This window comes from Bufo gargarizans, chromosome 5 (genome assembly GCF_014858855.1).
Source record: "Bufo gargarizans isolate SCDJY-AF-19 chromosome 5, ASM1485885v1, whole genome shotgun sequence".
Taxonomy (NCBI): Eukaryota; Metazoa; Chordata; class Amphibia; order Anura; family Bufonidae; genus Bufo; species Bufo gargarizans.
Window position 1 is genome coordinate 28675956 of NC_058084.1, and position 23589 is coordinate 28699544.

The 23589-nt window shown below is 47.5% G+C and overlaps 1 protein-coding gene across 1 annotated transcript; it reads right to left on the reverse strand.

Moving 5' to 3' along the window:
* Positions 1–2919: 2919 nt before the first annotated feature.
* On the reverse strand, positions 2920–23589 carry LOC122939235 (ly6/PLAUR domain-containing protein 2-like). Its single transcript, XM_044295277.1, has 3 exons — positions 23302–23589; positions 11784–11906; positions 2920–3478 (listed from the first exon to the last, which is right to left on the reverse strand). Exons 1-3 carry the CDS (start codon positions 23348–23350, stop codon positions 3246–3248), a joined length of 405 nt encoding a protein of 134 aa, XP_044151212.1. The 5' UTR covers positions 23351–23589; the 3' UTR covers positions 2920–3245.

Consider the following 23589-nt stretch of genomic DNA (forward strand, 5'->3'; position numbering starts at 1 on the left):
AGGACTGGTGAAGCTGCTGTTGATGGATCTTTTATACCTAGTAGTTTGGGTGCATTATGGTCTCCTGTTAGCAAAGGATCATGGGGATGTTTGGCTTAATCCTCCCTAAAGACACATTAACACAGGGATGCCCAACCTGCGGCCCTCCAGCTGTTGCAAAACTACAACTCCCAGCATGCCTGGACAGCCTACAGCTATTACGGCATTATGGGAGTTGTAGTTTTGCAACAGCTGGAGGGTCCCAGGTTGAGCATCCCTGCATTAACACATGGGCAATTGATGATTACCAGGACATGGTAACCAGATTCTCAGTTCCTCACCATTTCGAGGACTTCTGCTTGCTGTCAGTGAATTGTCTACATCCAGAGGCTGAAAACCTGTTGTGTCCTCCTCCCAGCTGAAGGGCTGTTACAATTACATCCATTCTAGACAGTCATCCTGCCCTAGAGCACAAACTTCCCTCTCCGATCCTGGTTGCTACAATGTATCAATCTATATACAATACCTGAGTATAGGATCACAGAGGATAGCCTGATCTGTTACAATTGTAGCAAACTCTCAGCCTTAGGCCTCATGCACACGACCGTATTTTGTTTCCGTGTCCGATCCGTTTTTTTTTGCGGATAGGATGCGGACCCATTCATTTCAATGGGTCTGCAAAAAACACGGACAGCACACCGTGTGCTTTCTGCATTAGTATGTCCGTTCCGTTGCTCCGCAAAAAAAATAGTGCATGTCCTATTTTTTTCTAGTTTGCGGACAAGGATAGGCATTATTACTATGGATCCGCCCAAAAAACGGATGCCATACGGAACGTCATCCGCAAAACACATACGGTCGTGTGCATGTAGCCCTAGGGTCCATTCACATGTCCGTAAGTGTTTTGCGGATCCGCAAAACATGGACACCTGCAATGTACTATCCGCAATTTGCGGACCGCACATCACAGACACTATAATAGAAAATGCCTTTTCTGGTCCGCAATTGCAGACAAGACAAGAATAGGACATGTTCTATTTTTTTCAGGAACGGAATTGCGGATCCCGAAAAAACAGATCCTGAAAAAAACTGATGCGGATCCCGAAAATGCGGATGCGTATCCCAGAAATGCGGATTCACATCCGTTCCAGCCCCATTGAAAGTGAATGGGTCCGCAAATTGCGGAACAAATGCGAACCCAAATTACGGATGTGTGAATGGACCCTTAAGCTACATGCACACAACCGTATGTGTTTTGCGGTCTGCAAATTGCGGATCCGAAAAGAAAAATGGATGACGTTCTGTATGGCATCCGTTTTTTTTTGCGGATCCATTGTAATCATGCCTATCCTTGTCCGCAAACTAGAAAAAAATAGGACATGCACTATTTTTTTGGCGGAGCAACGGAACGGACATACTGATGCGGACAGCACATTGAAATGAATGGGTCTGCATCCTATCCGCAAAAAAAACGGATCGGACATACGGTCGTGTGCATGAGGCCTTAGGACAAGGTCAGGGTGGATTTCCTCTGGATGCCACCAGGAATAATTTTTTCTATTGAAAGCAAACAGAGATCTTGCAAATTGTGAAGAATTGGAAGCTGTGCCCCCGCCATCATCCTTACAGACCCTGGGATATTCCTACAGGTCTCAGCTGAGGTAGGAACTAAACCAGCAGTGGACATCCTGCTTGTTGATGGTTTCCTAATAGAAGTAGGAGTTTTTGCAACACTGTACAAAATAAAAGCAAACTGAACAAAGATAACTTTCACTTTTAACCTTTTTATCAGGAAATTGTCTAATTCCTACTATATGCACTAATTATAGGAATCAGTCCTGCTAGACACGTGAGGCTGCAGCATCCTCATCACCATGGATGATACTTAAAGGGGATTTCAATATTCCTCCGTGCTCCAAAAACATCCGCTGTTTGAGACGCTACTGTGAGCGCCGCAGCCTTCTACGTGCACATCGCCGTACATTGCATAGCAGCTGTGCTTGGTATTGTACTCAGCCCCATTCACTTCAATGGGGAGGGGCGCGACACCAAGCACAACTGCTATACAATGTACGGCGATGTGCACGTAGAAGGCCGCGGCGCTCACAGTAGAACCAGTGCCTTATCAGACAGCTGATTGGCGGGGGTCCTGGGCGTCGGATACTGATCACCTATCCTGAGGAATTAAAGGGAAAACCCCCTTAATTATGATATTTGCCACGGCTTGGTAACATTATCTGCCTTCCCTGATTTAGAGCACACCCCTTTATTCTGACCATTCCTCCATATGATCCAGCAGCCAATCAAAACAAGAAGAGCTGCAGTGTAAAGCATGGGGAAGGGATAAAGCAGCAGCATGAGCCACTGAGTGGTCAGGGGGGTGAATTTTAGACTACCTAATCCTCCAATGGTAGCTAGGATGATCGTTGGTCTTAATGGAGCGGATCTGTAAAGCAGGGTTAGAATTATTATACGTAGCGCAAAAACGGAGGGGTCGCTAGGAGAAAAACCTGTACGCGAACACTACGAACTACATTACTCATCATCCACGCTATGTACTAACATCAGAGCATGAGGGGAATACCTACTGAGTCGTGTCAGTCTAAGGGATAAAAGACCACTGCAATCCATGCTGATTGTGTGCTCCTGGGCCCAGCACCTCTGTGGTCAACTCCAAGTTGTCCGTTTATTGGGACTCCATAAATAAATCCTTTCCGTTATTTCCACATTTTTCACTTTGACTCCCTTTACTTCTGGGTGTAAAGACTCATCCTCATAGTACAGAGTCAATAGAAAATTATAGGAAAAGTGTAAAAAAAAATAAAACCTAAAAATACCTAAACATATCAGACAGTTTTACTTAGTTTTCACTTATTCTGCCATGTTTTGTGGTATTAATACGTACACAATTGGGGGGGGGGGGTACAAAGAAAGGACCCATAGCAAAAACTCTTTATTACAAATAATGTCTTTACCATATTCCTCACTTTCCTTGACACAGTCATAGAGCTGAATGATAACAGCCGCCACTAGGGGGAGCTCTCTGCATGTACAGATAGTATTGATGCAGTGAGCTCCCTCTAGTGGTGGCTACAAGCAAGCACAAAGGCTGTGAGACAGGAAGCAGTCCATTGCTGGGCCCTCTCTCAGGATCTTCAAACAGACCCCATAGTCATTATGAAATACACTCCAAGTGTGGGCCTCCAGATGGTTTAGATCAAAGTTCATCCAAGGCACTGAGACTACGATGTCCATTTGCCCTTAAATCATGATATCAGTCGGTGGGCCGTGAAGATGGAGTAGATGGCGGCAGGGATTGTGTAGTAGCTCGTCTTCGTCTCCATTAATCCGTTTGCCACACTAGTATCGTTTACCGTGTTGCACAGATCTTCTTTGCAGCAGAAAACCGGGTGTGTCACCCCCAAGTAGTTAGGATTGGTGGACTGACATTTCTCAGCGCAGCTTCTGACCACGTAACGACTTCCCGTGAATGGATAACCTAAAAAATATAAATGATTTTGGTTTTCACACCTGAAAAGGGCAGAACAAGATATTTACTAGGCACCAGCGAGTCTAGATCTGAGGGACGCTGGAACGCCATGGGCCCCTTCATTCAGCTGATCGGTTGGATCTTCACAATCAAATATTGGTAATTAGAGATGAATGAACATCTCAAAATTTGCTTCGGTTCTGAGCCGAATGAATCTGTCTGAAACTAAAGTGCTTTGGTTGCCCTGAAAAGTCGTGTATGACACTGAGGCCTCCTAGGACTGTATCCAACTCATTTCAAGCTCTTTAACACCAGGGCAGCATTAGTAACGTCCGAGTGACAGCGACTCCTATATCTATGAGTAAGCGCTGACGGTGATAACAAACTGACTGTTTAATAATAACTGTCATGCTTTTAAAACTAAAAAAAAAAATAATCCAAAAATTATCCTTTTTGGTGTTATGTTAAAGAAAATACATATAGATATTCTGTCTCTACCAATTCCCCCTCCACAAATACATGAGTCGGGGGTATGCTGGGAAAGGGATGAATCAGTGGCTTTTGTTTTGACAAAAAATGAAAATAAATCTCCCTCTCAAAACAACAGAAGTACAGTGTGGAACTGATGGACAAGGCAGGAGATGTGTGGCTGTGTATGAGTAGTAGTAATGGCAGTAGTAGCAGCTGCAGCAGTACAGTATGGAACTGATGGACAAGGCAGGAGATGTGTGGCTGTGTAGGAGTAGTAGTAATGGCAGTAGTAGCAGCTGTAGCAGTACAGTATGGAACTGATACACAAGGCAGGAGATGTGTGGCTGTGTAGGAGTAGTAGTAATGGCAGTAGTAGCAGCTGTAGCAGTACAGTATGGAACTGATGGACAAGGCAGGAGATGTGTGGCTGTGTAGGAGTAGTAGTATCTACAACAGCAGCATAGTATGGTACCTGAAGGACAAGACAGGGGATGTGCATCTGTGTAGGGGTAGTAGTAGTGGCAGCAGCACAGTATGGAACCTAAGGTGCAAGGCAAGATATGTGCAGCTCTGTAGGGGTGGTAGTGGTAACATCAGCACAGTTTGGAACCTAATGTGCAGGCAGGAGATGTGCAGCTATGTAGAGGTAGTAGTAGTAGCAGCAGCACAGTTTGGAACCTAATATGCAAGGCAGGAGATGTGCAGCTGTATAGAGGTAGTAGTAGTAGTGGTAGCAGATGCACAGTTTAGAACCTAATGTGCAGGCAGGAGATGTGCAGCTGTGTAGAGGTAGTAGTAGTGGCAGCAGCAGCACAGTATGGGACCTCATGTGCAAGGCAAGAGATGTGCAGATGTATAGGGGTAGTAGTAGTGACAGCAGCAGAACAGTATGGCACCTAATGTGCAAGGCAAGAGATGTGCCGCTGTGTAGAGGTAGCAGTAGTGGCAGCAGCACAGTATGGTACCTAATGTGCAAGGCAAGAGATGTGCAGCTTCGTAGGGGCAGTAGTAGTAACATCAGCACAGTTTGGAACCTAATGTGCAGGTAGGAGATGTGCAGCTGTGTAGAGGTAGTAGTAGTGGCAGCAGCAGAACAGTATGGCACCTAATGTGCAAGGCAAGAGATTTTTAGCTGTGTAAGGGGTAGTAGTGGTAACATCAGCACAGTTTGGAACCTAATGTGCAGGCAGGAGATGTGCAGCTGTGTAGAGGTAGTAGTAGTGGCAGCAGCAGCACAGTATGGGACCTCATGTGCAAGGCAAGAGATGTGCAGATGTATAGGGGTAGTAGTAGTGACAGCAGCAGCACAGTTTAGAGCCTAATGTGCAAGGCAGGAGATGTGCCGCTGTGTAGAGGTAGCAGTAGTGGCAGCAGCACAGTATGGCACCTAATGTGCAAGGCAAGAGATGTGCAGCTGTGTAGGGGCAGTAGTGGTAACATCAGCACAGTTTGGAACCTAATGTGCGGGCAGGAGATGTGCAGCTGTGTGGAGGTAGTAGTAGTGGCAGCAGCAGAACAGTATGGCACCTAATGTGCAAGGCAAGAGATGTGCCGCTGTGTAGAGGTAGCAGTAGTGGCAGCAGCACAGTATGGCACCTAATGTGCAAGGCAAGAGATGTGCAGCTGTGTAGGGGCAGTAGTAGTAACATCAGCACAGTTTGGAACCTAATGTGCAGGCAGGAGATGTGCAGCTGTGTAGAGGTAGTAGTAGTGGCAGCAGCAGAACAGTATGGCACCTAATGTGCAAGGCAAGAGATTTTTAGCTGTGTAGGGGGTAGTAGTGGTAACATCAGCACAGTTTGGAACCTAATGTGCAGGCAGGAGATGTGCAGCTGTGTAGAGGTAGTAGTATTGGCAGCAGCAGCACAGTTTGGAACCTAATGTGCAGGGAGGAGATGTGCAGCTATGTAGAGGTAGTAGTAGTGGCAACAGCACAGTTTGGAACCTAATGTGCAAGGCAGGAGATGTGCAGCTGTGTAGAGGTAGTAGTAGTGGCAGCAGGAGCACAGTATGGAACCTAATATGCAAGGCAAGAGATGTGCAGCTGTGTAGTGGTAGTAGTGGTAACATCAGCACAGTTTGGAACTTAATGTGCAGGCAGGAGATGTGCAGCTGTGTAGAGGTTGTAGTAGTGGCAGCAGGAGCACAGTATGGAACCTCATGTGCAAGGCAGGAGATGTGCAGCTGTATAGAGGTAGTAGTAGTGGTAGCAGCAGCACAGTTTGGAACCTAATGTGCAGGCAGGAGATGTGCAGCTCTGTAGGGGTAGTAGTGGTAACATCAGCACAGTTTGGAACCTAATGTGCAGGCAGGAGATGTGAAGCTATGTAGAGGTAGTAGTAGTAGTAGCAGCAGCAGCACAGTTTGGAACCTAATATGCAAGGCAGGAGATGTGCAGCTGTATAGAGGTAGTAGTAGTGGTAGCAGCAGCACAGTTTAGAACCTAATGTGCAGGCAGGAGATGTGCAGCTGTGTAGAGGTAGTAGTAGTGGTAGCAGCAGCACAGTATGGAATCTCATGTGCAAGGCAAGAGATGTGCAGATGTATAGGGGTAGTAGTAGTGACAGCAGCAGCACAGTTTAGAGCCTAATGTGCAAGGCAGGAGATGTGCAGCTATGTAGAGGTAGTAGTAGTGGCAGCAGCACAGTATGGAACCTCATGTGCAAGGCAAGAGATGTGCAGATGTATAGGGGTAGTAGTAGTGACAGCAGCAGCACAGTTTAGAGCCTAATGTGCAAGGCAGGAGATGTGCAGCTGTGTAGAGGTAGAAGTAGTGGCAGCAGCACAGTATGGCACCTAATGTTCAAGGCAAGAGATGTGCAGCTGTGTAGGAGCAGTAGCGGGAACATCAGCACAGTTTGGAACCTAATGTGCAGGCAGGAGATGTGTAGAGGTAGTAGTAGTGGCAGCAGCAGAACAGTATGGCACCTAATGTGCAAGGCAAGAGATGTTCAGCTGTGTAGGGGTAGTAGTAGTAGTGGCAGAAGCACAGTTTAGAGCCTAATGTGCAAGGCAGGAGATGTGCAGCTGTGTAGAGGTAGTAGTAGTGGTAGCAGCAGCACAGTTTGGAACCTAATGTGCAGGCAGGAGATGTGCAGCTCGGTAGGGGTAGTAGTGGTAACATCAGCACAGTTTGGAACCTAATGTGCAGGCAGGAGATGTGAAGCTATGTAGAGGTAGTAGTAGTAGTAGCAGCAGCAGCACAGTTTGGAACCTAATATGCAAGGCAGGAGATGTGCAGCTGTATAGAGGTAGTAGTAGTGGTAGCAGCAGCACAGTTTAGAACCTAATGTGCAGGCAGGAGATGTGCAGCTGTGTAGAGGTAGTAGTAGTGGTAGCAGCAGCACAGTATGGAATCTCATGTGCAAGGCAAGAGATGTGCAGATGTATAGGGGTAGTAGTAGTGACAGCAGCAGCACAGTTTAGAGCCTAATGTGCAAGGCAGGAGATGTGCAGCTATGTAGAGGTAGTAGTAGTGGCAGCAGCACAGTATGGAACCTCATGTGCAAGGCAAGAGATGTGCAGATGTATAGGGGTAGTAGTAGTGACAGCAGCAGCACAGTTTAGAGCCTAATGTGCAAGGCAGGAGATGTGCAGCTGTGTAGAGGTAGAAGTAGTGGCAGCAGCACAGTATGGCACCTAATGTTCAAGGCAAGAGATGTGCAGCTGTGTAGGAGCAGTAGCGGGAACATCAGCACAGTTTGGAACCTAATGTGCAGGCAGGAGATGTGTAGAGGTAGTAGTAGTGGCAGCAGCAGAACAGTATGGCACCTAATGTGCAAGGCAAGAGATGTTCAGCTGTGTAGGGGTAGTAGTAGTAGTGGCAGCAGCACAGTTTAGAGCCTAATGTGCAAGGCAGGAGATGTGCAGCTGTGTAGAGGTAGTAGTAGTGGCAGCAGGAGCACAGTATGGAACCTCATGTGCAAGGCAAGAGATGTGCAGCTGTGTAGAGGTAGTAGTAGTGGCAGCAGCAGCACAGTATGGAACCTAATGTGCAAGGCAAGAGAAGTGCAGCTGTGTAGGGGTAGTAGTGGTAACATCAGCACAGTTTGGAACCTAATGTGCAGGCAGGAGATGTGCAGCTGTGTAGAGGTAGTAGTAGTGGCAGCATCAGCACAGTTTGGAACCTAATGTGCAGGCAGGAGATGTGCAGCTGTGTAGAGGTAGTAGTAGTGGCAGCAGCACAGTTTAGATCCTAATGTGCAAGGCAGGAGATGTGCAGCTGTGTAGAGGTAGTAGTAGTGACAGCAGGAGCACAGTATGGAACCTCATGTGCAAGGCAAGAGATGTGCAGCTGTGTAGAGGTAGTAGTAGTGGCAGCAGCAACACAGTGTGGAACCTAATGTGCAAGGCAAGAGATGTGCAGCTGTGTAGGGGTAGTAGTGGTAACATCAGCACAGTTTGGAACCTAATGTGCAGGCAGGAGATGTGCAGCTTTGTAGAGGTAGTAGTAGTGGCAGCAGCACAGTTTGGAACCTAATGTGCAGGGAGGAGATGTGCAGCTATGTAGAGGTAGTAGAAGGGGCAGCAGCAGCACAGTTTAGAGCCTAATGTTTAAGGCAGGAGATGTGCAGCTGTGTAGAGGTAGTAGTAGTGGCAGCAGGAGCACAGTATGGAACCTCATGTGCAAGGCAAGAGATGTGCAGCTGTGTAGAGGTAGTAGTAGTGGCAGCAGGAGCACAGTATGGAACCTCATGTGCAAGGCAAGAGATGTGCAGCTGTGTAGTGGTAGTAGTAGCGGCTGTAGTAGTGGCAGCAGCAGTACAGTATGGAACATTATGGACAGACAGACAGAAGCAGTGGCATCATTGGGCCAGTGATAAATAGACATTGGCAGCAATGGCAGATCTCTTCATTGGCATGAGCTGAAGATGTGTAGATGTTTTCTACACTTGTGGTAGGTCATTTTGTGCACTTAAGTGTTATGATACCTCCTGCTATGCTGAATACCCTCTCTGACAGCACACTGGCTTGATAAGACAGTACACTGATAGCAAACTGGGCCAGTTCTGGTCTAGAAGTCCATAGAGTCAGGGAACAGGTAATAATTCGATGCAGAACGAGCACAGTCCAGGTAGGCATGAACCTGGTTGTGCATATCCATTTATTGATCTGCGTCAGGTTGGCGGTAAAAGAAGAAACTGTTCCATCTTTGTTCACAAGCTATATTGGCAGCTGCTGCATTTATTAAATAAAAAAAACTTGACTTTTTAAGTAAAAAATGTGCAATTGGGTAGAGTCTAGTGCAAATATGATGCTTAAAACTGCATTAGCCAGTACATTTATGACTTTTGTATGTTATTTAGGCTGGTGGCTGGCTGGTACCTAAACATAAAAAAAATGGAGTACTGTAGCTTTAAATATTGATATGTAAATAGCACCAGCCTAGTAACATACACAGTACACTAAATTTACCTATTGAAAACCTCTGCTCCAACCCTTCATGGTTTTTTAAGCAGGTTTTTAAATCAAAATCAGTTGTATACGTTCTATATTCACGTTGCTTTTATAAATTCGGAGTCTTTGTTGGCTGTGGAAGCCATGCTGAGCTTGACCCTCATATTTGCAGTTTGTCATGCTACGGATCAGACCGTAAATTTGCCCCATTCATGTCTCTTGACACAGATTTCAAATCCACAGCCATGTGAACAGCAGTGCGGATTCCAGTTGGACACAAGTGGATGCAGAACTGTCCTGCTTTTCACATCTGATGTTTAGAAAACCACTGAATATCTGTGTCCCATTGTTTCCAATGGGAACCCACATTGCCGTTAATTTTTCCACATGGAGACCATGGTAGAGGTTCTAGGATCCATAACTTGACAAGCTACAAGTTCGAGGATCAGACTTGAATCTCGACCACCGCAAATACACGTTGGATTTTTCCAATGTGTCTTTTGGTCGTGTGAACATGGCCTTAGAAAACGTACACCTTTGGTCAAACCAACATCGTGAATTCAGGGTCTACAAATTCTCTACATCAAGACATCATCAGGAAGTCTACACACACAAGACAAACTTTTATCTATTTTATCACTTATATCTGTGTAAGGCCTCATGCACACGACCGTTGTGTGCATCCGTGGCCGTTGTGCCGTTTTCCGTTTTTTTTTCGCGAACTCATTGACTTTCAATGGGTCCATGGAAAAATCGGAAAATGCACCATTTTGCAGCCGCATCCGTGTATCCTGTCCGTCAAAAAAATATGACCTGTCCTATTTTTTTGACGCACAACGGTTCAAAGACCCATTCAAGTCAATGGGTCTGTGAAAAAACACGGATGCACACAAGATTGGCATCCGTGATCCGTGGCCGTAGGTTACTTTCATACAGACGGATCCGAAGATCCCTCTGCATAAAAGCTTTTTCAGAGCTGAGTTTTCACTTTGCGAAGCAGGGGGGCAGCAGGGGGCAGACCCCATTCCCTCCCCAGTTTCAATTTCATTGGTGGCCAGTGCAGCCCCCCCTCCCTCCCTCTTTTGTATTTATATCACTGGTGGCCAGTGTGCGGCCTCAGCCCCCCTCCCCCCCCCCCGATCATTGGTGGCAGCGGAGAAGCATCATACTTACCTGCTGGCTGCTGCGCTGTCTGTGACCGGCCGGGAGCTTCTCCTACTGGTAAGTGACAGATCATTAAGCAATGCGCCGCACAGACCTGTCACTTACCAGTAGGAGGAGCTCTCGGCCGGTCACAGACAGCGCAGCAGCCAGCAGGTAAGTATGATGCTTCTAATATTGCTAAGTAACCATGGCAACCAGGACTGCAGTAGCATCCTGGTTGCCATGGTTACTGATCGGAGCCCCAGCGATTTAACTGGGACTCCGATCGGAACTCTCCGCTGCCACCAATGATCGGGGGGGGGGGGGAGGAGGCCGCACACTGTGCCACCAATGAGTTGAATACAATAGAGGGGGGCCGGGGGGGGGGCGCACACTGTGCCACCAATGAGTTAAATACAATAGAGGGAGGGAGGGGGGGCCGGGGGGGCGCACACTGTGCCACTAATGATAATACAATAGAGGGAGGGAGGGGGGCCGCACTGGCCACCAATGATATTCAAACTGGGGAGGGAGGGGGGTCTGCCCCCTGCTGCCTGGCAGCCCCTGATCTCTTACAGGGGTATATGATACGCACAATTAACCCCTTCAGGTGTGGCACCTGAGGGGTTAATTGTGCTGATCACGGCCCCCTGTAAGAGATTGGGTGCTGCCAGGCAGCAGGGGGCAGTCATGTACACAATTCTCAGTATATTCTAACTAGAAGCATCCCCATCACTATGGGAACGCCTCTGTGTTAGAATATACTGTCGGATATGAGTTTTCACGATGTAACTCAAATCCGATGGTATATTCTAACATAGAGGTGTTACCATGGTGATGGGGACGCTTCAAGTTAAAATATACCATCGGATTGGAGAAAACTCAGATCCGATGGTATAAAAGGGACTCCTGACTTTACATTGAAAGTCAATGGGGACGGATCCGTTTGCACCATATTGTGTCAACGTCAAACGGATCCGTCCCCATTGACTTGCATTGTAATTCAGGACGGATCCGTTTGGGTCCGCACGGCCAGGCAGACACCAAAAAGCCTTTTTTTTCATGTCCGTGGATCCTCTAAAAATCAAGGAAGACCCACGGACGAAAAAACTGTCACGGATCACGGACCAACGGAACCCCGTTTTGCGGACCGCGAAAAAATTACTGTCGTTTGCATGAGGCCTAAAAGTGATATTTTTCAACAACTTTCTTTTACCATTTTAGTTTCTTCAATAATTTTTGCTTTCAAAAAGTTTTAAGTTTGCAATGAAAGTTTTGAAACCAGTATTTGCAGGGTATTTACCGGATGTCGTCGGGCCGTAGATAGTGGACGCACACCAGTTTTGACTCCGCGTGCAGTTCTTCTTCGTTAAGCATTGGTCACTTGAAGTGGGGGTCAGACATGTGTAGCACTGGAGCGAGCAGACTGGAGAAGACATCAGGAAGGAAGGGAGTTTATAACAAGCAGTGATGGAGCAGTAGAAAGCAACCTAACTACAATTCTTTTGTATACACTTGGTATGTACGGTATCTTGCTTTCAGCTTTGTACAATGTGATTGGGGGTCATCTATGATCTATGTAACCAACCGTGTAATCTAAGAAAGGCTGTAGAATGGGAATTTAGGGGGGTGCACACAGTATTTGGGGGTGTCTATGGAGTGCTTATTGGGGTTGCAACACTGTATCAAGTAACTACTTCTTGTCAGTGCAGTCTGGTTGGTCAATGATTTTGCATTAGGGCTTGGGGGTATTTATTCTGCTTTAGGACTCATGCACACAAACGTATTTTCTTTCCGCGTCCTTTCTTTTTTTTTTTTGAAAATTTTTTTTTGCAGAACCCTTCATTTTAATGGGTCTGCAAAAATAAAACTCGAAATTATTCCATTTGTATTCCATTTCTGTATGTTCGTCTGGCAAAAAATCAAACATGTCCTATTATTGTCCGCATTACGGACAAGGATAGGACTGTTCTATTAGGGGCCAGCTGTTCCGTTCTGCGGAATGCACACGGACATCATCCGTATTTTTTGTGGACCGCCAAATACATACGGTCGTGTGCATGAGCCCTTACCAGGAGCATTTAGACTTTATTAATAACTTTCACTGCAAAAAGATACAATACAAGTTATTTGTATTACCGCTTATAAAATGTGTTCAGTGTGCTGCCCATTGTGTTGGATTGTCAATGCAACCCTCTTCTCCCACTCTTCACACACTGATAGCAACACCGCAGGAGAAATGCTAGCACAGGCTTCCAGTATCCATAGTTTCAGGTGCTGCACATCTCGTATCTTTACAGCATATGCTGCAACTACGGACACTGGAAGCCTGTGCTAGCATTTCTCCTGCGGTGTGGCTATCCGTGTGTGAAGAGTGGGAGAAGAGGGTTGCATTGACAATCCAACACAATGGGCAGCACATTGAACACATTTTATAAGTGGTCAGAAACTTGTAAATAACTCATGAAAGAATAAAGTTACGTTAAAACCAAGCACACCATTATTTTTGATGTGAAATTCCCAATAAGTTTGATGTGTCACATGACCCTCTTCCTATTGAAAAAACAAAAGTTGGATTCAAAATGGCCGACTTCAAAATGGCTGCCATGGTCACCACCCATCTTGAAACGTTTCCCCCCTCACATATACTAATGTGCCACAAACAGGAAGTTAATATCACCAACCATTCCCATTTTATTAAGGTGTATCCATATAAATGGCCCACCCTGTAGTATTAATAAAACTGTCACCTTATCCACTAGTTTCCAAAATGGGGTCACTTTGTGGGAGTTTCTACTGTAGGGTGCATCAGGAGGCTTCAAATGGGAGGGACATGGTGTCTAAAAGCCAATCCAGCAAAATCTGCCCTCCAAAAACCATACGGTGCTCCTTTTCTTCTGCGCCCTGCCATGCGCCCATACAGTAGTTTATGGCCACATGTGGGGTATTTCTGTAATTCGCTGAATCAGGGTAATAGATTTTGAGGTTTTTTTGGGCTACTAACCCTTGATGTGTTACAGGAAAAAATTGAAAATCTGCCAAAAAAAGTGAAATTTAGAAATGTCATCCCCATTTTCCTTTAATTCTTGTGGAACACCTAAAGGGTTAACAAAGTTTTTAAAATCAGTTTTTAATAACTTGAGGAGTGTAGTTTCTAAAATGGGGGTCATTTATGGGGGGTATCCACTATGTAAGCCCCACAAAGTGACATCAGACCTGAACTGGTCCTTAAAAAAATGGTTTTGGAAATTTTCTGAAAAATGTTAAGAATTGCTTTGAAAATTCTAAGCCTTCTAACGTCCCCAAATAATAAAATTACATCTACATGTCACGGATCAGCGGGTGTGAACCCACTGTGCCACTGACTGGCTATACTCTGGAGGGGAATGTCTAAGCAACTACCTGGTTTTCATTAGAGCCTCAGATGGTGAGGATAGGCTTGAGCTGGTAGGGTAGTTGCCAGGGGCTACTCCAGAGCAATCCCTGAGTCAGTGGCGGCTGGTACCTGAGTAGGTACTAGAAGTACACGCGCAGACAGGCAGGCGGAGTCATTAACAGAAGCAACGGTGCAGGACCGAAGGATAAGGCAGAGACGTGGTCAGGCACGAAATAGGTCAGGGCAGGTGGCACAGGTACAGGTCAGGCAATCCAGGTGAGACAAAGCAAACAGGCAGGGAGCAGACGAGAAGCAGAGTCCAGGAACGAAGTATAGATCAGGAGCACACAAGACTATCAGGAACCAGCAAACTCAAGGACCTTGACACTGAGGCATCTAGGAAGAGGGCTAAGCCACTTAAATACCTGCAGAAGTAGGGATGCGCGCCGCCCTTAGAGCAGTGTAACATGAAACCAGCTGACCTCATGCTGTGTCCAGGGCTGAGTGAAAGCTGTTGAGCAGAATACTCAAAAGCAATAACACCTACAGAAACAGAGCCCAGGGTCGCAGTGGTGAAATGGGAAGCAGCAGCCACAGGTCATCACTGAGCGTGGCACCTGGGACCACGACGATATGTTGAGGAACAGCAGCGTACAGCAGCCGCTGTTACACTACAGAATGATGCCAACATAAAGCCGACATATGGGAAATGTAATGTAGTAACTGTTTTGTGAGGTATTAATGGTGATTGTAGACCTCTTTTTGCTGTATGGACCGAATTACGTAGTCACGAGTCCTGCAGTAAACATAATGAAGACGCTGATGACAACACACCAGCAGACTTTGCATTTACCATCTATTCACAATTAAATCAAGCAGCTTCAGTAAGTTGAAAATATTCATGTGTTTTTATCTGCTCTGTCTGTATTCGATCTCCACAGCACACAAGACATGACAGGAGAGCCTCTGCTTTGGAGTCCAAGTCCAGTTTCTTAAGATCAGGAGTTCCATCAGAATTGTGCGTAATATTCTTGCTCCCTGTACAAAGCCATAACAAAAGGAATCCGTAGGCATACACATCAGAGGAGGAAGCTGAAGCTGGTTCCCACAATTTTAATTCAGGAGCAGTAAACAGCAGGAAGCAAATAGAGGTGGCTGAACTCCACTGCTCTGTATCTCTTGTGAAGTAAATGTCTCCATCTATGCTCCTCTCACGATTTAAGGCAAATACATTATTTTCATGTAGAGATCCAAGAATTATGTTGGAGGCATGTAGTGTATGCAAGCCATGTGCAACCCCTATCGTCTCTCTTACGCTGTTCTGCACCTGGTTTGCCTGGGCGAACGGAGTCCACACTATGTCACCTTGCCCTTCAGTGGCCTCCTCATGCTGCTGCCACCTCCACACTATGTCACCTTGCCCTTATGTGGCCGTCTCATGCTGCTGCCACCTCCACACTATGTCACCTTGCCACTCTGTAGCCTCCTCATGCTGCTGTCACCTCCACACTATGTCACCTTGCCACTCTGTGGCCTCCTCATGCTGCTGCCACCTCTACACTATGTCACCTTGCCACTCTGTGGTCTCTTCATGCTGCTGCCACCTCCACACTATGTCACCTTGCCACTTTGTGGCCTCCTCATGCTGCTGCCACCTTGCCACTCTGTGGTCTCCTCATGCTGCTGCCACCTCCACATTATGTCACCTTGCCACTCTGTGGCCTCCTCATGCTGCTGCCACCTCCACACTATGTCACCTTGCCACTCTGTGGCCTCCTCATGCTGCTGCCACCTCCACACTATGTCACCTTGCCCTTATGTGGCTGTCTCATGCTGCTGCCACCTCCACACTATGTCACCTTGCCACTCTGTGGCCTCCTCATGCTGCTGCCACCTCCACACTATGTCACCTTGCCACTCTGTGGCCTCCTCATGCTGCTGCCACCTCCACACTATGTCACCTTGCCACTGTGTGGCCTCCTCATGCTGCTGCCACCTCCACACTAGGTCACCTTGCCACTCTGTGGTCTTCTCATGCTGCTGCCACCTCTACACTATCTTACCCTGCCACTCTGTGGCCTCCTCATGCTGCTGTCACCTCCACACTATGTCACCTTGCCCTACAGGAGAGCCTCTGCTTTGGAGTCCAAGTCCAGTTTCTTAAGATCAGGAGTTCCATCAGAATTGTGCGTAATATTCTTGCTCCCTGTACAAAGCCATAACAAAAGGAATCCGTAGGCATACACATCAGAGGAGGAAGCTGAAGCTGGTTCCCACAATTTTAATTCAGGAGCAGTAAACAGCAGGAAGCAAATAGAGGTGGCTGAACTCCACTGCTCTGTATCTCTTGTGAAGTAAATGTCTCCATCTATGCTCCTCTCACGATTTAAGGCAAATACATTATTTTCATGTAGAGATCCAAGAATTATGTTGGAGGCATGTAGTGTATGCAAGCCATGTGCAACCCCTATCGTCTCTCTTACGCTGTTCTGCACCTGGTTTGCCTGGGCGAACGGAGTCCATACTATGTCACCTTGCCCTTCAGTGGCCTCCTCATGCTGCTGCCACCTCCACACTATGTCACCTTGCCCTTATGTGGCCGTCTCATGCTGCTGCCACCTCCACACTATGTCACCTTGCCACTCTGTAGCCTCCTCATGCTGCTGTCACCTCCACACTATGTCACCTTGCCACTCTGTGGCCTCCTCATGCTGCTGCCACCTCTACACTATGTCACCTTGCCACTCTGTGGTCTCTTCATGCTGCTGCCACCTCCACACTATGTCACCTTGCCACTTTGTGGCCTCCTCATGCTGCTGCCACCTCCACACTATGTCACCTTGCCACTCTGTGGCCTCCTCATGCTGCTGCCACCTCTACACTATGTCACCTTGCCACTCTGTGGCCTTCTCATGCTGCTGCCACCTCCACACTTTGTCACCTTGCCACTGTGTGGCTCCTCATGCTGCTACTACCTCCACACTATGTCACCTTGCCACTCTGTGGTCTCCTCATGCTGCTGCCACCTCCACATTATGTCACCTTGCCACTCTGTGGCCTCCTCATGCTGCTGCCACCTCCACACTATGTCACCTTGCCACTCTGTGGTCTCCTCATGCTGCTGCCACCTCCACATTATGTCACCTTGCCACTCTGTGGCCTCCTCATGCTGCTGCCACCTCCACACTATGTCACCTTGCCCCTCTGTGGCCTCCTCATGCTGCTGCCACCTCCACACTAGGTCACCTTGCCACTCTGTGGTCTTCTCATGCTGCTGCCACCTCTACACTATCTTACCCTGCCACTCTGTGGCCTCCTCATGCTGCTGTCACCTCCACACTATGTCACCTTGCCACTCTGTGGCCTTCTCATTCTGCTGCCACCTCCACACTATGTCACCTTGCCCTTATGTGGCCGTCTCCTGCTGCTGCCACCTCCACACTATGTCACCTTGCAACTCTGTGGCCTCCTCATGCTGCTGCCACCTCCACACTATGTCACCTTGCCACTGTGTGGCTCCTCATGCTGCTACCACCTCCACACTATGTCACCTTGCCACTCTGTGGTCTCCTCATGCTGCTGCCACCTCCACATTATGTCACCTTGCCACTCTGTGGCCTCCTCATGCTGCTGCCACCTCCACACTATGTCACCTTGCCACTCTGTGGCCTCCTCATGCTGCTGCCACCTCCACACTATGTCACCTTGCCCTTATGTGGCTGTCTCATGCTGCTGCCACCTCCACACTATGTCACCTTGCCACTCTGTGGCCTCCTCATGCTGCTGCCACCTCCACACTATGTCACCTTGCCACTCTGTGGCCTCCTCATGCTGCTGCCACCTCCACAATATGTCACCTTGCCACTGTGTGGCCTCCTCATGCTGCTGCCACCTCCACACTAGGTCACCTTGCCACTCTGTGGTCTTCTCATGCTGCTGCCACCTCCACACTATCTTACCCTGCCACTCTGTGGCCTCCTCATGCTGCTGTCACCTCCACACTATGTCACCTTGCCACTCTGTGGCCTTCTCATGCTGCTGCCACCTCCACACTATGTCACCTTGCCCTTATGTGGCCGTCTCATGCTGCTGCCACCTCCACACTATGTCACCTTGCCACTCTTTGGCCTCCTCATGCTGCTGCCACCTCCACACTATGTCACCTTGCCACTGTGTGGCTCCTCATGCTGCTGCCACCTCCACACTATATCACCTTGCCACTCTGTGGCCTCCTCATGCTGCTGCCACCTCCACACTATGTCACCTTGCCACTGTGTGGCCTCCTCATGCTGCTGCCACCTCCACACTATGTCACCTTGCCACTCTGTGGTCTCCTCATGCTGCTGCCACCTCCACACTATGTCACCTTGCCCTTATGTGGCTGTCTCATGCTGCTGCCACCTCCACACTATGTCACCTTGCCACTCTGTGGCCTCCTCATGCTGCTGCCACCTCCACACTATGTCACCTTGCCACTCTGTGGCCTCCTCATGCTGCTGCCACCTCCACACTATGTCACCTTGCCACTGTGTGGCCTCCTCATGCTGCTGCCACCTCCACACTAGGTCACCTTGCCACTCTGTGGGCTTCTCATGCTGCTGCCACCTCCACACTATCTTACCCTGCCACTCTGTGGCCTCCTCATGCTGCTGTCACCTCCACACTATGTCACCTTGCCACTCTGTGGCCTTCTCATGCTGCTGCCACCTCCACACTATGTCACCTTGCCCTTATGTGGCCGTCTCCTGCTGCTGCCACCTCCACACTATGTCACCTTGCCACTCTGTGGCCTCCTCATGCTGCTGCCACCTCCACACTATGTCACCTTGCCACTGTGTGGCTCCTCATGCTGCTACCACCTCCACACTATGTCACCTTGCCACTCTGTGGTCTCCTCATGCTGCTGCCACCTTCACATTATGTCACCTTGCCACTCTGTGGCCTCCTCATGCTGCTGCCACCTCCACACTATGTCACCTTGCCACTCTGTGGCCTCCTCATGCTGCTGCCACCTCCACACTATGTCACCTTGCCCTTATGTGGCTGTCTCATGCTGCTGCCACCTCCACACTATGTCACCTTGCCACTCTGTGGCCTCCTCATGCTGCTGCCACCTCCACACTATGTCACCTTGCCACTCTGTGGCCTCCTCATGCTGCTGCCACCTCCACACTATGTCACCTTGCCACTGTGTGGCCTCCTCATGCTGCTGCCACCTCCACACTAGGTCACCTTGTCACTCTGTGGTCTTCTCATGCTGCTGCCACCTCTACACTATCTTACCCTGCCACTCTGTGGCCTCCTCATGCTGCTGTCACCTCCACACTATGTCACCTTGCCACTCTGTGGCCTTCTCATGCTGCTGCCACCTCCACACTATGTCACCTTGCCCTTATGTGGCCGTCTCATGCTGCTGCCACCTCCACACTATGTCACCTTGCCACTCTTTGGCCTCCTCATGCTGCTGCCACCTCCACACTATGTCACCTTGCCACTGTGTGGCTCCTCATGCTGCTGCCACCTCCACACTATATCACCTTGCCACTCTGTGGCCTCCTCATGCTGCTGCCACCTCCACACTATGTCACCTTGCCACTGTGTGGCCTCCTCATGCTGCTGCCACCTCCACACTATGTCACCTTGCCACTCTGTGGTCTCCTCATGCTGCTGCCACCTCCACACTATGTCACCTTGCCCTTATGTGGCTGTCTCATGCTGCTGCCACCTCCACACTATGTCACCTTGCCACTCTGTGGCCTCCTCATGCTGCTGCCACCTCCACACTATGTCACCTTGCCACTCTGTGGCCTCCTCATGCTGCTGCCACCTCCACACTATGTCACCTTGCCACTGTGTGGCCTCCTCATGCTGCTGCCACCTCCACACTAGGTCACCTTGCCACTCTGTGGTCTTCTCATGCTGCTGCCACCTCCACACTATCTTACCCTGCCACTCTGTGGCCTCCTCATGCTGCTGTCACCTCCACACTATGTCACCTTGCCACTCTGTGGCCTTCTCATGCTGCTGCCACCTCCACACTATGTCACCTTGCCCTTATGTGGCCGTCTCATGCTGCTGCCACCTCCACACTATGTCACCTTGCCACTCTGTGGCCTCCTCATGCTGCTGCCACCTCCACACTATGTCACCTTGCCACTGTGTGGCTCCTCATGCTGCTGCCACCTCCACACTATATCACCTTGCCACTGTGTGGCCTCCTCATGCTGCTGCCACCTCCACACTATGTCACCTTGCCACTGTGTGGCCTCCTCATGCTGCTGCCACCTCCACACTATGTCACCTTGCCACTCTGTGGTCTCCTCATGCTGCTGCCACCTCCACACTATCTTACCCTGCCACTCTGTGGCCTCCTCATGCTGCTGTCACCTCCACACTATGTCACCTTGCCACTCTGTGGCCTTCTCATGCTGCTGCCACCTCCACACTATGTCACCCTGCCACTGTGTGGCTCCTCATGCTGCTGCCACCTCCACACTATGTCACCTTGCCACTCTGTGACCTCCTCATGCTGCTGCCACCTCCACACTATGTCACCTTGCCACTGTGTAGCTCCTCATGCTGCTGCCACCTCCACACTATATCACCTTGCAACTATGTGGTCTCCTCATGCTGTTCCCACCCTCCCCACTTCATGACTGGGTCACTATTTAGTCTTTTTGGCTGAAATAATAATTTATTTGACCCTTCTTTTGATCTATCAGAAGGAAAGAAAAATGATACGCACAACAGATCCTGTCTGTGTAGCAGCTGTAAGGCCTGTATGGTTCAATCAGAATTGACTTATGATTTGGTAGCCAAAAGCAGGAGTGGGTACAAAACACAGAAGACATGCAAATATTCCATTCACGTGTCATCTCTGTTTTGGATCCACTCCTGTTTTTTCGGCATTAGCAATACTGGTGGATTACTGACCAAATGCTGACAGAGTGAAGGCGGATGCTCTACTGACAGGATGCGTTTTTTGGGGGTTATTGTTCTGATGGATCAGAGGAAGGGCAAAATAATCAGTGACGTCAACACACACTTACTGCTGACCCCCTCTCCACTCTGTCGGGGGCTCTACTTGTATATGTGTTTAATAGAACAGGTTCTGTAGACATCTATGTGGAATCAGCTGATGACGGTGTAAAAGGAGTGCGCTTCTTCTTGGCGCTAACATCGACCTGTAAGGCTGAGTTCACACTTGAGTTATTTGGTCAGTTTTGGCCCCGTGACTGCCCAAATAAGTGAAGTGTGCAGTGATTCTAAGAGCGACGCCTGTCATCTGCATGTCATACGGACTCACAGTATTATTTCACTACCACAGCAGACTCCCTATGCGTGTTACTGCAAGGCACAGTGTTCTACATCACTATACAGGCACAGTGTTCTACACCGCTATACAGGCACAGTGTTCTACACCACTATACAGGCACAGTGTTCTACACCACTATACAGGCACAGTGTTCTACACCACTATACAGGCACAGTGTTCTACACCGCTATACAGGCACAGTGTTCTACACCACTATACAGGCACAGTGTTCTACACCACTATACAGGCACAGTGTTCTACACCGCTATACAGGCACAGTGTTCTACACCGCTATACAGGCACAGTGTTCTACACCACTATACAGGCACAGTGTTCTACACTACTATACAGGCACAGTGTTCTACACCACTATACAGGCACGGTGTTCTACACCACTATACAGGCACAGTGTTCTACACCGCTATACAGGCACAGTGTTCTACACCGCTATACAGGCACAGTGTTCTACACCGCTATACAGGCACAGTGTTCTACACCCCTATACAGGCACAGTGTTCTACACCACTATACAGGCACAGTGCTCTACACCGCTATACAGGCACAGTGTTCTACACCTCTATACAGGCACAGTGTTCTACACCTCTATAAAGGCTCTGTGCAGCCGGGAAATAGCCGTTTTGCAATGTAATTCGCCGCAAATAAATTCAGATTGAAGCAAATTTTTTTTTTTTTATTCGGCGAACCTGCGAATCGAGATTTTTTAAAATTTACTCATCTCTATTTATTGCTATTAACCCTTTGGTTACTGGAGGTTTTTTCATTTTTGCGTTTTCATTTTTCTTCTCTATTTTCCATGAGCCATAACTTTTTTATTTTTCCGGTCACATAGCTGTATGAGGGCTTATTTTTTGCTGGACAAGTTGTACTTTGTAATGCCACCATTAATTATGGCAGAAAATGTTGTGGGAAGCAGTGAATAAATTCCAAATGAGGTGGAATTGGAAAAAAAAACGCAATCCCTCCACCGTTTAACCGGTTTTGTTCCCACAGCGTTTTGTTTACAGCAAAACTGACCCATGACCTTCTCTGGGTGAGTACAATTACAACGATACTCCATATGTACAGGTTCTTTATGTCTAAATAGTGTAAAAATAAATGTAAACTTTCAGATTTTTTTTTTTAAATATCACCATATTCTGACCTCCATAACTTTTTTATACTTAGTCTCCTGAGCTGTTTAGGGGAACAATCTGTACTTTTAATTGATATCATTTTTGAGTATGCGTGACTTTTTGATCACAATTTATTACATTTTTGGGGTTAATAGAAGCAATGAAAAAAGGCAAATTGGCCATTTTGACCCTTTTTTCCATTACACCATTTTCCATAATTTCTATTTTAATAGTATGGGCATTTTTTGTTGCAGTGATACCCATGATGTTTATATTTATTGTTATTTAGGTATTTATTTTTTAATTATATGGAATAGGGGGTGATTTAAACTTTTATAGATTTTTTTACATTTATTTGTATTTTTTTGTGATCATTATATGCCTCATATATTAGTTTTTGATTATCATTTTACAAATTTTACTTGATTATCATTTTTACTAATCATTTATGATTAGCTTATTTTGCTCACTTTTGCTCATTTCTTATCTGGCCTGCCATCTGGTGGCCAAAATAGGAATTTCAGTTAGAATACTGTTAGCCTACTCAGTAAGGCTACCAGTATTCAGCGCAACTACCTATGTCCGGATTGGACACACGGGGCATAGGCAGGTTTTTGTGCATTTAGATGCCGTGATCTCATTTGATCACAGCATCTAAAGCATTTAATTACCGCGATCGGCATTATTGCCGATCACTGTAATTAACTGCAGGTCTCTGCTGTACCAAACAGCAGAGATCTGCCGGCCATGACGCCCGCTGCACGTCATGTTTACACATCGCAACAGCGCTGTACATGTACGGCGCTGGTAGCCTAAGGGTTAATACATTCTTATTTCAATAAATAAAAATATAAAACATTGAAATATTTATCAAGCAAATAATAATTAATCTAATAAATACCTAATATTTTTATCAAATGCATTAGAACATTATTAACAAGTATGATAGCTATTATTACTATTACTCATATACATTGCACATTAAAATGTACGTTACCCAGTTCCAGGGAGACAATGGTGAGCACAATGCAGATGAGAAGTTTCATGATGTGTTCTTGCTCCTGCAGCTTCTTGGGGATGAAAAGGTCTCAGCCTCCTCTGTCTTTCCCTATAAAATATTTCCACCGCCCTGGTATTATCATAATTGAGAAGATCATTGCAAGGCTATTACGTTGATGCTCCTCACCTGCATTTTAATATGCCTTTTATGTCCAAAAATAGCGAGTCAGTAATTGAGTAAGAGTCATCCCTTAACTGATTGTCCCATCACATGGAAGGACTGGGA